This window comes from Heptranchias perlo, chromosome 3 (assembly GCF_035084215.1).
Source record: "Heptranchias perlo isolate sHepPer1 chromosome 3, sHepPer1.hap1, whole genome shotgun sequence".
Classification (NCBI taxonomy): domain Eukaryota; kingdom Metazoa; phylum Chordata; class Chondrichthyes; order Hexanchiformes; family Hexanchidae; genus Heptranchias; species Heptranchias perlo.
Window position 1 is genome coordinate 74,196,692 of NC_090327.1, and position 14,509 is coordinate 74,211,200.

At 41.1% G+C, this 14,509-nt stretch overlaps 1 protein-coding gene across 3 annotated transcripts in view; it reads right to left on the minus strand.

The window, feature by feature from the left end:
* Nucleotides 1–14,509, minus strand: part of arfgef1 (ADP-ribosylation factor guanine nucleotide-exchange factor 1 (brefeldin A-inhibited)) — a 208,260-nt gene that overhangs the window by 18,406 nt on the left and 175,345 nt on the right. For all 3 annotated transcript variants that reach the window (XM_067980310.1, XM_067980309.1, XM_067980311.1), the window contains one exon: nucleotides 14,160–14,328. In XM_067980310.1, coding sequence (XP_067836411.1) covers nucleotides 14,160–14,328 — 169 coding nt within the window. The remainder of the gene's footprint in view (nucleotides 1–14,159; nucleotides 14,329–14,509) is intronic.

Genomic DNA, 14,509 nt, shown 5'->3' on the forward strand with positions numbered 1-14,509 from the left:
TAAATGGCCTCCTTCTGTGTTGTATCATTCTATGATTGTATAACTCATAATTACAAGGAACTGGATTGCGATTTCACAAACTCATTTCTAAATTAGGCACTTACAGTTGGCAAAAGGTAGAGATATTCAGTGTATTAGAGTCTAGTCTGCATTCTAACCCAGATTCCAGAGGTTAAACAGGGCTCTGAACTACTGTACACATTTATTCCCTTCTAATATTTTAAATCATTATTGGGAAACCGATTTAGAACAATTACTGTGAGTGACAGTATGTGAGCTGAATTACCAAGGATAGTTGAGTGACAAAGTCATTAAAGCATTGCAAGTTACTTTTTGGATCTAAGGGTGATTCCGTTTCTTCACACTGTTGGAGACAGTAACACCACGTAAGGGCTCAATTCACACTAACCATTTACAAAACCAATCCATACTATTATAAACCATGTGTCTATATGAATATATATCTATAGTGTTACAGATCCCTTCAAGCAATCAGATTGCAGAATCTCAAATCAACGAGATTGCAGAACCAAAAAACAATCAGGTTTTACAGACCACTGCCATAGGAACAAAGGAACAGGAGTAGGCCATTCAGCCCCACGTGCCTGCTCCGCCATTTGATCATGGCTGATCTGTGATCTAACTCCATATACCTGCCTTTGGCCCATATCCCTCAATACCTTTGGTTGCCAAAAAGCTATCTATCTCAGATTTAAATTTAGCAATTGAGCTAGTATCAATTGCTGTTTGCGGAAGAGAGATCCAAACTTCTACAACCCTTTGTGTGTAGAAATGTTTTCTAATCTCGCTCCTGAAAGGTCTGGCTCTAATTTTTAGGCTGTGCCCCCTACTCCTAAAATCCCCAACCAGCGGAAATAGTTTCTCTCTATCCACCCTATCTGTTCACCTTAATATCTTATAAACTTCGATCAGATCACCCCTTAACCTTCGAAACTCCAGAGAATACAACCCCAATTTGTGTAATCTCTCCTCGTAACTTAACCCTTGAAGTCCTGGTATCATTCTAGTAAACCTACGCTGCACTCCCTCCAAGGCCAATACGTCCTTCCGAAGGTGCGCTGCCCAGAACTGTTCACAGTACTCCAGGTGCGGTCTAACCAGGGTTTTGTATAGCTGCAGCATAACTTCCGCCCCCTTGTACTCTAGTCCTCTAGATATAAAGGCCAACATTCCATTTGCCTTCTTGATTATTTTCTGCACCTGTTCATGACACTTCAATGATCTATGTATCTGAACCCCTACGTCCCTTTGGACATCCACTGTTTTTAACTTTTTAACATTTAGAAAGTACCCTGTTCTATCCTTTTTTGATCCAAAGTGGATGACCTCACATTTGTCTACATTGAATTCCATTTGCCACGATTTTGCCCATTCACCTAATCTATCAATATCCCTTTGTAATTTTATGTTTTCATCTACACTGCTTACAATGCCACCAATCTTTGTGTCATCGGCAAACTTAGATACGAGACTTTCTATGCCTTCATCTAAGTCGTTAATAAATATTGTGAATAACTGAGGCCCTAAGACAGATCCCTGCGGGACTCCACTAGTCACATCCTGCCAATGTGAGTACCTACCCATTATCCTTGCTCTCGGTCGCCTTTCGCTCAGCCAACTTCCTAACCAAGTCCGTACTTTTCCCTCGATTCCATGGGCTTCTATCTTAGCTAACAGTCTCTTATGTGGGACCTTATCAAATGCCTTCTGGAAGTCCATATAAATAACATCCATTGACATTCCCCTGTCCACTACTTTAGTCACCTCTTCAAAAAATTCAATCAGGTTTGTCAGGCACGACCTATCTTTCACAAATCCATGCTGGCTCTCTCTTATTAACTGAAAATTCTCGAGGTGTTCAGTCACCCTATCCTTAATTGTAGACTCCAGCATTTTCCCCACAGCAGATGTTAGGCTAACTGGTCTATAATTCCCCGGTTTCCCTCTCTCTCCTTTCTTAAAAAGCGGAGTGATATGTGAAATTTTCCAATCTAGAGGGACAGTTCTTGAATCTAGAGAACATGGACAGATTATAGTTAGGGCATCTGCAATGTGCTCACCTACTTCCTTTAAAACCCTGGGATGGAAACCATCTGGTCCTGAGGATGTCACTCTTTAGTGCTATTATTTTCTTCATTACTGTTGCTTTACTTATGTTAATTTTATCGAGTCCCTGTCCCCGATTCAATATTAGTTTTCTTGGGATTTCCGTCATGCTATCCTCTTTTTCGACTGTAAATACTGACGCAAAGTAATTGTTCAACATGTCCGCCATTTCCCCATTATCAATGACAATATCCCCACTTTCAGTTTTTAAGGGGCCAACACTGCTCCTATGCAAGGAATCTTACAACACCAGCAAGGGAAAAAAAAAGTTATCTGTTTTTAATACAACTGGAAATTCTCTCTCTCTCTGCCTTTCAGGTCTCTTTCTCTCTGTCTGTGTAATTTGACACATTGTGTATTCAGCATACTGGGACCTACTGTTTTCCGTGGCTAACCTGTCTGAACACCAACGACACCTTTGATTGGTGTGATGGTGTCCCAGCCTAATATAAGATATGCGATTTGAGAACCTCTCATTCACTTCATACCTGACGAAAGAGATAATTGTCGAAAGCTTGTGATTTTAAAATAAAATTGTTGGGACTATAACCTGGTGTTATAAGATTCCTTACATTTGTCCACCCCAGTCCATCACCGGCATCTCCACATCATGAACACTGCTCCTGACCACCCTCTTTTTCCTAATATAACTATAAAAGTTCTTCATATTGTTTTTGATATCCCTTGCGAGTTTCTTTTCATACTCTCTTTTTGTAGCCCTTACTACCTGTTTTGTGACCCTTTGTTGATCTTTGTATCTTTCCCATTTGCCAGGATCTGTGCCATTTTTTGCCTTTTTGTATGCCCTTTCCTTATGTCTTCTCCTGTCCCTTACCTCTTTAGTTGTCCATGGCTGTTTTTTTTGGCAAGTAGAGTTCTTGCCCCTCAGGGGTATAAACCGATTCTGTATCACGTTAAATGTTTCTTTAAACATTTCCCACTGATCATCAGTCGTTTTACCCATTAACAGATTTGCCCAGTTCACTGTGGACAGTCTCTGTCTCATCCCATTGAAGTCGGCCGTACCCAAGTCTAGAATCTTAGCAGCTGATTCACTTTTTTCCCTTTCAAACACTACCTTGAACTCGATCATGTTATGATCACTATTGGATAGATGTTCACGCACAGTTAAGCCGTTAACTAAATCTGGTTCATTACTCATTACTAAATCTAGTATGGCTTGCCCCCTTGTTGCCTCTAGGACATACTGCTGTAGAAAACTATCCCGGACACACTCAAGAAATTCACTACCTTTCTGACAGTTGCTAGTTTGCTTTTCCCAATCTATGTGAAAATATGCCCCTTTGACCAATCAAATCCCAAAACCAATTAAATCCCAGAACCTTTCTGTAATGTTACTGCTAAATGGTTCAGTCTCAAAAATGACCATTCACATTTTGAGAAAAATTCTGTGGTACAGAAGCACCATGACTGGTAAAAAAAAATAAGAACATGCAAGACAAAATTAAAGCTAGTCTATTCCATCTTCTAATCAGTCCAACAATTCCGTTCCTCCCCATCATGCACAGTCCAACGTACCCCATAGGGCCTCACTGACTGCCTCGACCCTGGGTACATCCTTCCTTGGTGGTAGATAACAACAAAGCCGCTCACAACTCTGCACTCCATGGCCCAGCCCAAACAAGGACCACTGTGACGAATGCGCATGCAGCAGGTCACATAGATATCTCAGAACTGTTTTGATCCTTGCTCTGCACTGAATGCTTCCTGCTGCTTGCTCTGGCCCAAGTCTTTCATGCCCCCTGCTCAGTCCCTGCCTTCCTCTTGCTTCCAACCTCCCTCTTGCCTGGGTGTATCTAGAAATGTTGTCCAAATGAAATGCACCTGAAGTTTGGCACAGTGTGTACATATAAAACATAAATGCTAGACACTCTGCACCTCACAGGGGAGTCAAAGAGGCAAAGTAAGCACTGGTGCCTGCAGCAGCCTCACTGAGCTCTTTTGATACTGTGTTCACTCTGTTCTGCATGCAAGCACTCTAGAACAATGACATAGGAGATTCATCAATTACTTATTTAAAATATTGTAAACAATTTTACAACACCAAGTTATAGTCCAACAATTTTATTTGAAAATCGTAAGCTTTCGGAGGCTTCCTCCTTCCTCAGGTGAATGTGGAAATGACCACATTCACCTGACAAAGGAGGAAGCCTCCGAAAGCTTGTGATTTTCAAATAAAATTGTTGGACTATAACTTGGTGTTGTAAAATTGTTTACAATTGTCAACCCCAGTCCATCACCGGCATCTCCACATCATGGCTTATTTAAAATAGACAGAAAAATAATTGTAAGATTAGTCACAGTCCTTCACAAATCTGAACTTTAAAAGAGATACTGATGACAAGATTACATGTTAAAGGTACCAAGGATCTTGGCTTGGAAATCAGGAAGTAGAATCAGTATGGGTGGAAATAAGAAATAAAAAGGGGCAGAAAACATTGGTGGGAGTAGTTTATAGGCCCTCTAATAGTAGCAACACATTTGGACAGAGTTTTAATCATGAAATAATAGGAGCTTGTAACAAAGGTAATGCAGTAATCGTGGGGGACTTTAATCTTCATACAGACCGGGCAAATCAAATTGGCAAACGTAGTTTGGAGGATGAGTTCATGGAATGCATTCGAGATGGTTTCCCAGAGCAATACATCATGTAACCAACCAGGGAACAGGCTATTTTAGATCTTATATTACGTAATAAGACAGGGTTAATTAGTAATCTCATAGTAAGAGATCCTCTGGGGAAGAGTGATCATAATATGATAGAATTTCACATTGAGTTTGAGAGTGATGTACTTAAGTCAGAAACTAGAGTCTTAAACTTAAATAAAGCCAATTCCGTAGGTATGGGGCGAGGGGTAAGTTGGCTAAGGTAGATTGGGAAAACAAATTAAAGGGTACAGCGGTTGAAAAGCAATGGCAAACATTTAAAGAAATATTTCAATATTCTCAACAAATACACATTCCATTGAGAAATAAAAACTCCATAGGAAAAGTGATCCATCCGTGCCTAACTAAAGAAGTTAAGGATAGTATTAGATTAAAAGAGGCCTATAATGTTGCTGAGAAGAGTAGTAAGCCTGAGGATTGGGAGAGTTTTAGATACCAGCAAAGGACGACCAAAAAAAATGATAAAAAGAGAGGAAATAGAATATGAAAGTAAACTAGCAAGAAATATAAAAATGGATTGTAAGAGCTTCTACAAGTATGCAAAAAAAAGAGTAGCAAAGGTAAACGTTGGTCCCTTAGAGGCTGAGACAGGAGAAATTATAATGGGGAGTGAGGAAATGGCAGATGCATTAAACAAATATTTTGTATCTGTCTTCACAGTAGAAGACACAAAAAACATACCAGAAATAGTGGGGAACCAAGGGGCTAATGAGAGCGAGGAACTTAAAGTAATTAATATCAGTAGAGAAAACGTACTAGAGAAACTAATGGGACTAAAAGCTGATAAACCCCCAGAACCTGATGGCCTACATCCAAGGGTTCTAAAAGAGGCGGCTGTAGAGATAGTGGATGCATTGGTAATGATCTTCCAATTCTAGAACAGTCCCAGCGGATTGGAAGGTAGCAAATGTGAGCCTGCTATTCAAGAAAGGAGGGAGAGGAAAAAACAGGGAACTGCAGGCCAGTTAACCTGACATCAGTAGTCAGGAAAATGCTGGAATCCATTATTAAGGAAGTGGTAACAGGGCACTTAGAAAATCATACGATTAGGCAGAGTCAACATGGTTTTATGAAAGGGAAATCGTGTTTGACAAACCAATAGAGTTTTTTGAGGATGTAACTAGCAGGGTAGATAAAGGGTAACCTAGTGGATGTCGTATATTTGGATTTTCAAATGGCATTCGATAAGGTGCCACATAAAAGGTTTTTGCACAAGATAAGGGCTCATGGGATTGGGGGGGTAACATATTAGCATGGATAGAGGATTGGTTAATGGACAGAAAACAGAGAGTAGGGATAAACGGGTAATTTTCAGGCTGGCAGGCTGTAACTAGTGAGGTGCCGCAAGGATCGGTGCTTGGGTCTCAGCTATTTACAATCTACATTAATGACTTAGATGAAGATACAAAGCTAGATGGGAAAGTAAGCTGTGAGGAGGACACAAAGAGTCTGCAAAGGGATATAGACAGGTTAAGTGAGTGGGCAAGGAGGTGGCAGATGGAGTATAATGTGGGGAAATGTGAGGATATTCACTTTGGTATGAAGAATAGAAAAACAGAATATTTTTAAGTGGTGAGAAACTATTAAATGTTGGTGTTCAGAGAGACTTGGGTGTCCTTGTACAAGAAACACAAAAAGTTAGCATGCAGGTACAGCAAGCAATCAGGTAAGCAAATGGAATGTTGGCCTTTATTGCAAGGGGTTGGGGTTGGAGTAAAAAAGGAAGGAAGTCTTACTACAACTGTACAGGGCTTTGGTGAGACCTCACCTGGAGTACTATGACAGTTTTGGTCTCCTTATCGAAGGAAGGATATACTTGCCTTAGAGGCAGTGCAGCGAAGGTTCACTAGATTAATTCCTGGGATGAGAGGGTTGTCCTATGAGGCGAGGTTGAGTAGAATGGGCCTATACTCTCTGGAATTTAGAAGAATGAGAGGTGATCTCATTGAAACATACAAGATTATGAAGGGGCTTGACAGGGTAGATGCTGAGAGGTTGTTTCCCATGGCTGGAGAGTCTAGAACAAGGGACATAGTCGCAGGATAAGGGGGTCAGCTATTTAGGACTGAGATGAGGAGGAATTTCTTCACTCAGAGGGTTGTGATTCTTCGGAATTCTCTACCCGAGGGCTGTGGATGCTGAGTCGTTAAATTTATTCAGATAGACAGATTTCTGGCCTCTAGCGGAATCAAGGATATGGGGATCAGGTAGGAAAGTGAAGTTGAGGTCGAAGGTCAGCCATGATCCTCTTGAATGGCGGAGCAGGCTCAAGGGGCCATGTGGCCTACTCCTGTTCCTATTTCTTATGTTCTAAAAAAGTGAACTAACTATGCTCGCATTGGGTTAGTGTTTGCAAATATTAAAAATAGTGACTGACATTGTAGATCCTAACTAAGCACAATGAGTGAATAGGCTCATGGAATTTCTTTGTTTTGCTAAGAAAATCTATCATTTTAATAATGATTTTTTTTTTGTTCAACACTCCTGAGTTTTCACAGCATCTGGTAATGGCAAAGCAGATGATTATCACTGCAACTTAAAGTCTACAAAAGAGAGAGTGATAGGAGGTGTTTACAGGCAATAGCACAACAAAATGATCAAAATGACATTTCAAGAAGCAGCTTATCCAATATTATCGAAAATGAAAATCCATGGTGCAGCTAATCTATTTTTGAACAACATAATACTGTTTGTTTCATTGTTGATTACTCTTCATTTGAAAGCTCGATCATGAATCCCACTTTAGAAAGTGTCAGTAAGAATAAATATTTTGTAAAAATTGTATGCACTGTGCTGGGGCTACCTTTGATATTACTGAACAGTCAGACTTTGGTGTAGCAGATGTCACCCCAATGTACAGTATGACCCCTGGTTACAGCTTCCCCCATATGCAAGATGTCATAGACTCCGAATTTTATTTGTTCAGCTATTTTGTCCTCTTTTCCCAATTCTCTGCCATATTCTAGGTACAGGTAAGAGAGGTGTGTGGGAGGTCTGCTTCCAAGACTACATCAATTCTGTGCAGAAAACTAGTGCCAAGAGGATTTCATGAGTAACATCCACTTTCTCTCCAGTTTTACCTTCCCTGCAGGAATGTACCATTTTTCCAATCAGCATCTCTTCATATGACTGAAATTGGATAATTAACAGCTTGGGGAATCGTAGGTGTCAATCTACATCCTACCACTCCACGGCATCAAGCCGTAGGCTCCAATATTAAAAACTTTTTTCTGCAGTTTTTAAACGAGACAAAGTCAACATTGTTCAATATGAGCAATGACTGCCATATTACAAAATCTAGGATATGTATTAAAATTCTGATGTTTGCTTGCACCTTTTTTTTTTATTCGTTCAGGGGATGTCGGCATCACTGGCAAGGTCAGCATTTATTGCCCATCCCTAATTGCCCTTGAGAAGGTGGTGGTGAGCCGCCTTCTTGAACCGCTGCAGTCCATGTGGTGAAGGTTCTCCCACAGTGCTGTTAAGTAGGTAGTTCCAGGATTTTGACCCAGCGATGATGAAGGAACGGCAATATATTTCCAAGTTGGGATGGTGTGTGACTTGGAGGGGAACGTGCAGGTGGTGTTCCCACATGCCTTGCATCCTTGTCCTTCTAGGTGGTAGAGGTCGCGGGTTTGGGAGGTGCTGTCGAAAAAGCCTTGGCGAGTTGCTGCAGTGCATCCTGTCGACAGTACACACTGCAGCCACAGTGCGCCGGTGGTTAAGGGAGTGAATGTTTAGGGTGGTGGATGGGGTGCCAATCAAGCCGGCTGCTTTGTGCTGGATGGTGTTGAGCTTCTTGAGTGGTGTTAGAGCTGCATTCATCCAGGCAAGTAGAGAGTATTCCATCACACTCCTGACTTGTGCCTTGTAGATGGTGGAAAGGCTTTGGGGAGTCAGGAGGTGAGTCACTCGCCGCAGAATACCCAGCCTCTGACCTGCTAATGTAGCCACAGTATTTATGTGGCTGGTCCAGTTAAGCTTCTAGTCAATGACGACCCCCAGGATGTTGATGGTGGGGGATTTGGCGATGGTAATGCCGTTGAACGTCAAGGGAAGGTGGTTAGACTCTCTCTTGTTGGAGATGGTCATTGTCTGGCGCGAATGTTACTTGCCACCTATCAGTCCAAGCCTGGACGTTGTCCAGGTCTTGCTGATTGGGGGCATGGACTGCTTCATTATCTGAGGGGTTGCGAATGGAAATGAACACTGTGCAATCATCAACGAACATCCCCATTTCTGACCTTATGATGGAGGGAAGGTCATTGATGAAGCAGATGAAGATGGTTGAGCCTAGGACACTGCCCTGAGGAACTCCTGCAGCAATGTCCTGGGGCTGAGATGATTGGCCTTCAACAACCATTACCATCTTCCTTTGTGCTAGGTATGACTCCAGCCACTGGAGAGTTTTCCCCGATTCCCATTGACTTCAATTTTACTAGGGCTCCTTGGTGCCACACTCGGTCAAATGCTGCCTTGATATCAAGGGCAGTCACTCTCACCTCACCTCTGGAATTCAGTTCTTTTGTCCATGTTTGGACCAAGGCTGTAATGAGGTCTGGAGCCGAGTGGTCCTGGCGGAACCCAAACTGAGCATCGGTGAGCAGGTTATTGGTGAGTAAGTGCCGCTTGATAGCACTGTCAACGACACCTTCCATCACTTTGCTGATGATTGAGAGTAGACTGATGGGGCGGTAATTGGCCGGATTGGATTTGTCCTGCTTTTTGTGGACAGGACACACCTGGGCAATTTTCCACATTGTCGGGTAGAAGCCAGTGTTGTAGCTGTACTGGAACAGTTTGGCTGGAGGCACAGCTGGTTCCGGAGTACAAGTCTTCAGCACCACAGCCGGGATGTTGTCGGGGCCCATAGCCTTTGTTGTATCAAGAAACGTCTGAGTGCAGTGGATATCACGTGGAGTGAATTGAGTTGGCTGAACTTCCTATCTACAAAACCTTACTCCCAGTTAATGTTTCCCAATATAAATGACGATATCCAAATTTCGAATGGAAAGTGCCTGTGTAAACTTGTCACGCTGTAATTACACCCTCCCGCCAGCAGCAGTACAGTAGAGCCTCTCCCAACTCCTCAGCCTATACTGCAGAGAAAGTTTTGTACTCCAGCTAATTTTACTTCTGTTTCCCAAATTGTTCTAAGTTTTGTTATTTAATTATAAGTAATATTATAAAATCAAAGTATTACACAAAGTAAGGGCAGAATGGACAACTTTACAATGGGAACTGAATTACATTTGTACACCATGGTCCAATGATCCCCCACTCTCTAACCCCACTTCATTTGAAGATTACACTTGTCGGCAATGCCATGCAAAATCAACTATTCTTATTAAATATCTTGCATAGGGTACACACTCACTATCCACAAATCTTACTTCCTGTTGTCCAATTTTTGGTCAAGCTTGTGTGTTGAAGTGTACCATTGTAGCTTGCTTTGTCAACATTTCCCATTCAATTTTGCTATGTCAAAAATGCAGATGAAGCAAGTTTCTGAAGTCCTCCCCCCAAACTCTGTCACCACCTTGTATAAATAAAACAAATCAACTGATTGCAAAGACATGGACAATTTACTAATATTTATATATAATACAATATATATACACAACGTATAGAATAGATTTATATATACCCATTAGTTTGAGGTAATTGTGTTATTTGGATTGGAATTTAGCAAATGTAACCCCGCTATTCAAGGGAGAGAGAAAACAGGGCTAACATAGGCCAGTTAGCTTGACATCAGTAGTGGGGAAAATGCTAGAATTTATTATTAAGGATGTGGAAACAGGGCACTTAGAAAATCATAATATGATTAGGCAGAGTCAACACAGTTTTATGAAAGGGAAATCGTGTTTGACAAATCTATTCCAGTTTTTTGAGGGTGTAACCAGCAGGGTAGATAAAGGGGAAACCGGTGGATGTAGTATATTTGGATTTTCAAAAGGCATTCAGTAAGGTGCCACACAAGAGGTTGTTACACAAGTTTAGGGCTCATGGGATTGGGCATAATATATTAGCATGGATTGAGGATTGGTTAACGGACAGAAAACAGTGTAGGAATAAACAGGTCATTTTCAAGTTGGCACGTTCTAACTAGTGGGGTGCAGCGAGGATCAGTGCTTGAGCCTCAGCTATTTACAATATATATATATCAATGACATAGATAAGGGGTCCGAGTGTAATGTATCCACGTTTGCTGACGATACAAAGCTAGATGGGAAAGTAAGCTGTGAGGAGGATGCAAAGAAACTGCAAAGGGATATAGACAGGTTAAGTGAGTGGGCGAGATGGTGGCAGGTGGAGTAAGACGTGGGGAAATGTGAAATTATCCACTTTGGTTGGAAGAATAGAAAAACAGAATATTTTTTAAAAGGTGAGAGACTAAGAAATGTTAGTATTCAGAGAGACTTGGGTGTCCTTATACACGAATCACAGAAAGTTAACATGCAGTTAGCAAGCAATTAGGAAGGCAAATGGTATGTTAGCCTTGATTGCAAGGGGGTTGGAGTATAAGAGTAAGGAGGTCATGCTGCAATTGTATAGGGCTCTGGTGAGACCACACCTGGAGCAATGTGTACAGTTTTGGTCTCCTTATCTAAGGAAGGATATACTTGCCTTAGAGAGGGTGCAACAAACGTTCACTAGATTGATTCCTGGGATAAGAGGGTTGTCCTATGAGGAGAGATCGAGTAGAATAGAAACATAGGAACAGGAGTAGGCCATTCAGCCCCTTGTGCCTGCTCCGCCATTTGATAAGATCATGGCTGATCTGTGATCCAGCTCCATATACCTGTCTTTGGCCCATATCCCTCAATACCTTTGGTTGCCAAAAAGCTATCTATCTCAGATTTAAATTTAGCAATTGAGCTAGTATCAATTGCCATTTGCGGAACAGAGTTCCAAACTTCTACCACCCTTTGTGTGTAGAAATGTTTTCTAATCTCACTCCTGAAAGGTCTGGCTCTAATGTTTAGAATGTGGCCCTACTCCTAGAATTCCCAACCAGCGGAAATAGTTTCTCTCTATCCACCCTATCCGTTCCCCTTAATATCTTATAAACTTCGATCAGATCACCCCTTAACCTTCGAAACTCTAGAGAATATAACCCCAATTTGTGTAGTCTCTCCTTGTAACTTAACCCTTGAAGTCCGGGTATCATTCTAGTAAACCTACGCTGCACTCCCTCCAAGGCCAATACGTCCTTCCGAAGGTGCGGCGCCCAGAACTGCTCACAGTACTCCAGGTGCGGTCTAACCAGGGTTTTGTATAGCTGCAGCATAACTTCTGCCCCCTTGTACTCCAGTCCTCTCGATCTAAAGGCCAGCATTCCATTAGCCTTATTGATTATTTTCTGTACCTGAATGGACCGATATTCTGGAGTTTAGAGGAATGAGAGGTGATCTCATTGAAACGTATAAAATTCTTAGAGGGCTTGACAGGGTAGATGCTGAGAGGCTGTTTCCCCTGGTTGGAGAGTCTGGAACTAGGGGTCATAGTCTCAAGATAAGAGGTCGGCTGTTTAGGACCAAGATGAGGAAAAATTTCTTCACTCAGAAGGTTGTGAATCTTTGTAATTCTCTACCCCAGAGGGCTGTGAATGCTCAGTTGTTGAGTATATTCAAGATTGAGAGATCAATAGATTTTTGGACACTAAGGGAGTCAAGGTATATGGGGATAGGATAGGGAAGTGGTGTTGAGGTAGAAGCTCAGCCATGATCTTATTGAATGGCAGAGCAGGCTCGAGGGGCCGTACAGCTTACTCCTGCTCCTATTTCTTACGTTCTTATTTGTGTAAATTGATGGATAAGTTATTTAGCTAGAATTCAACTCTATTTACTATTTGCAGTTACTGAAAGTAATCATCTCACCTTGACTGAAAAATGTCTTATCAAAGTTAACACCTTTAATTTGCTTCTATAAATAAAAGTGCTGCTCATTTCAAATTGAAACAATACCCTTGAGTAATATGCCACAGTGATATCTCCAACAGCACTTACAACTGACAAACTAACACCAATAGAGAAATTCAAAATATTAAGAAAAACCAAAAAGGAATTTTATTACTTCTAGAAAAACTACTCTTCCATTAAAAAAAAATGTAATTGTGTGGTAACTTCAAGTAATACAATACCTTACCTACCAGCTAAATTATTTATTCTTGTCAGAGGAGTTTTCTGTCGTACTAACAGGACCAGAAACAACTCACAAAGGGTTGACCAGTCGGGAATATATGAGTTTAGAAAAGGATGACAGAATGTCATCTTTCAATTTGTGAGACGGCCACTAACTCAGTTAGAAACTGGTCAAGATCAACGTTGGCACAAGTTTTAAGGTATATATATATTTATATGGTTGTGCATTTATATAGAACAACACATATGCTGCAGATTGTTACTGGGCAATACCAAATGAAGGGCTCAGCTGACATTAGAAATTGCAAAATCAGGCTTGAGCAGATTATAACGGTTATCTTAATCGAGAATTAACCCACTGCCTGTAAATCACCACCATAGAATATTCTTTAAATAACTGGGAGACCGTCCATGACATTGTTCATGGTGAGTCATGGAAACACGGGGGTAGATTTTCATCTTTGCCCAAGAACTCCCCTAGCACACCCGCTTGAAATAGGGGCATGGGTGAAAGATCCGCCATGGCCTCCCTGACAGGTATTTAAAGGTCTAGTCAAACGGGGCAGGATCCGACCCATTCCCCCTTTGGTGTAAATGCGACTTATGCCCTATCCAGTCCCTGGAATTTTGGGACCATAATATATGCAGTTTGATGGATTGATTGTTAATCTATTTTCTCTCTCAATTTTCAAGACATTATTATTTGAATCCCCAGGATGTGCTTTGCCCTCAATACACAATCCAATGTGTGTTATTCGACTAAACAAACACTGGTATTGCATTTTTAAGTTTTTTGGTCATAGTTGGGTGTCATAGTGGGCAACAAAAGGTGGCAGGTTCTCATGGCTACAATTGCAATCACTTTTAAATTGCATATTATAGAGGAATATATATTATTGCATATATTACAAATATTTACACACAGCATCATCTCATCACTACAATTAGAATTGAAAGCAATTGGAATTAGTATCACAAGGAATTGTAGAGTAAAATCAGCATCTTAGCATTGTTATACAACATCACTGTGCTAATATACTGTGCCAGGGACGCTAATGAACGTAATTTATTTCTAACATTTGGCATTATCGATTGCACCCAACATGAATTTCCATAAGTATAGCTATGATATAGATGAAATTCTCAGGTCATGTACAACTAATTTCATAACAACATTATTAGAGAAACATTACACACCTGCTTTCCATAATGCAGTCCTCTGTTCATTGTTAGAATTGAAGGACTTGGCAAATCGATGAGACTCGAGTAGGCAGTCCAGAAGTTTGAAGAGCTGTTTTGAAGTTAGGTAGTGATACATTCCCTGGTCTTGCTTTTCAACATGTGCATCAGTATCTATTGCATCTCTCTGTAAATGGTAAAGGAAAGCACTGACTGTACTTATTCTCATTAACATGTTAACACAACACTTCAGGTCTTTGAACAGCAATACAAGGTAAGATTGAGATGTTCCAATGAATGCAGTGTTCATTACCTCCACTATACATCACTAAGCCACACCACAGAACTAGGAACTACAGCCCTAATTT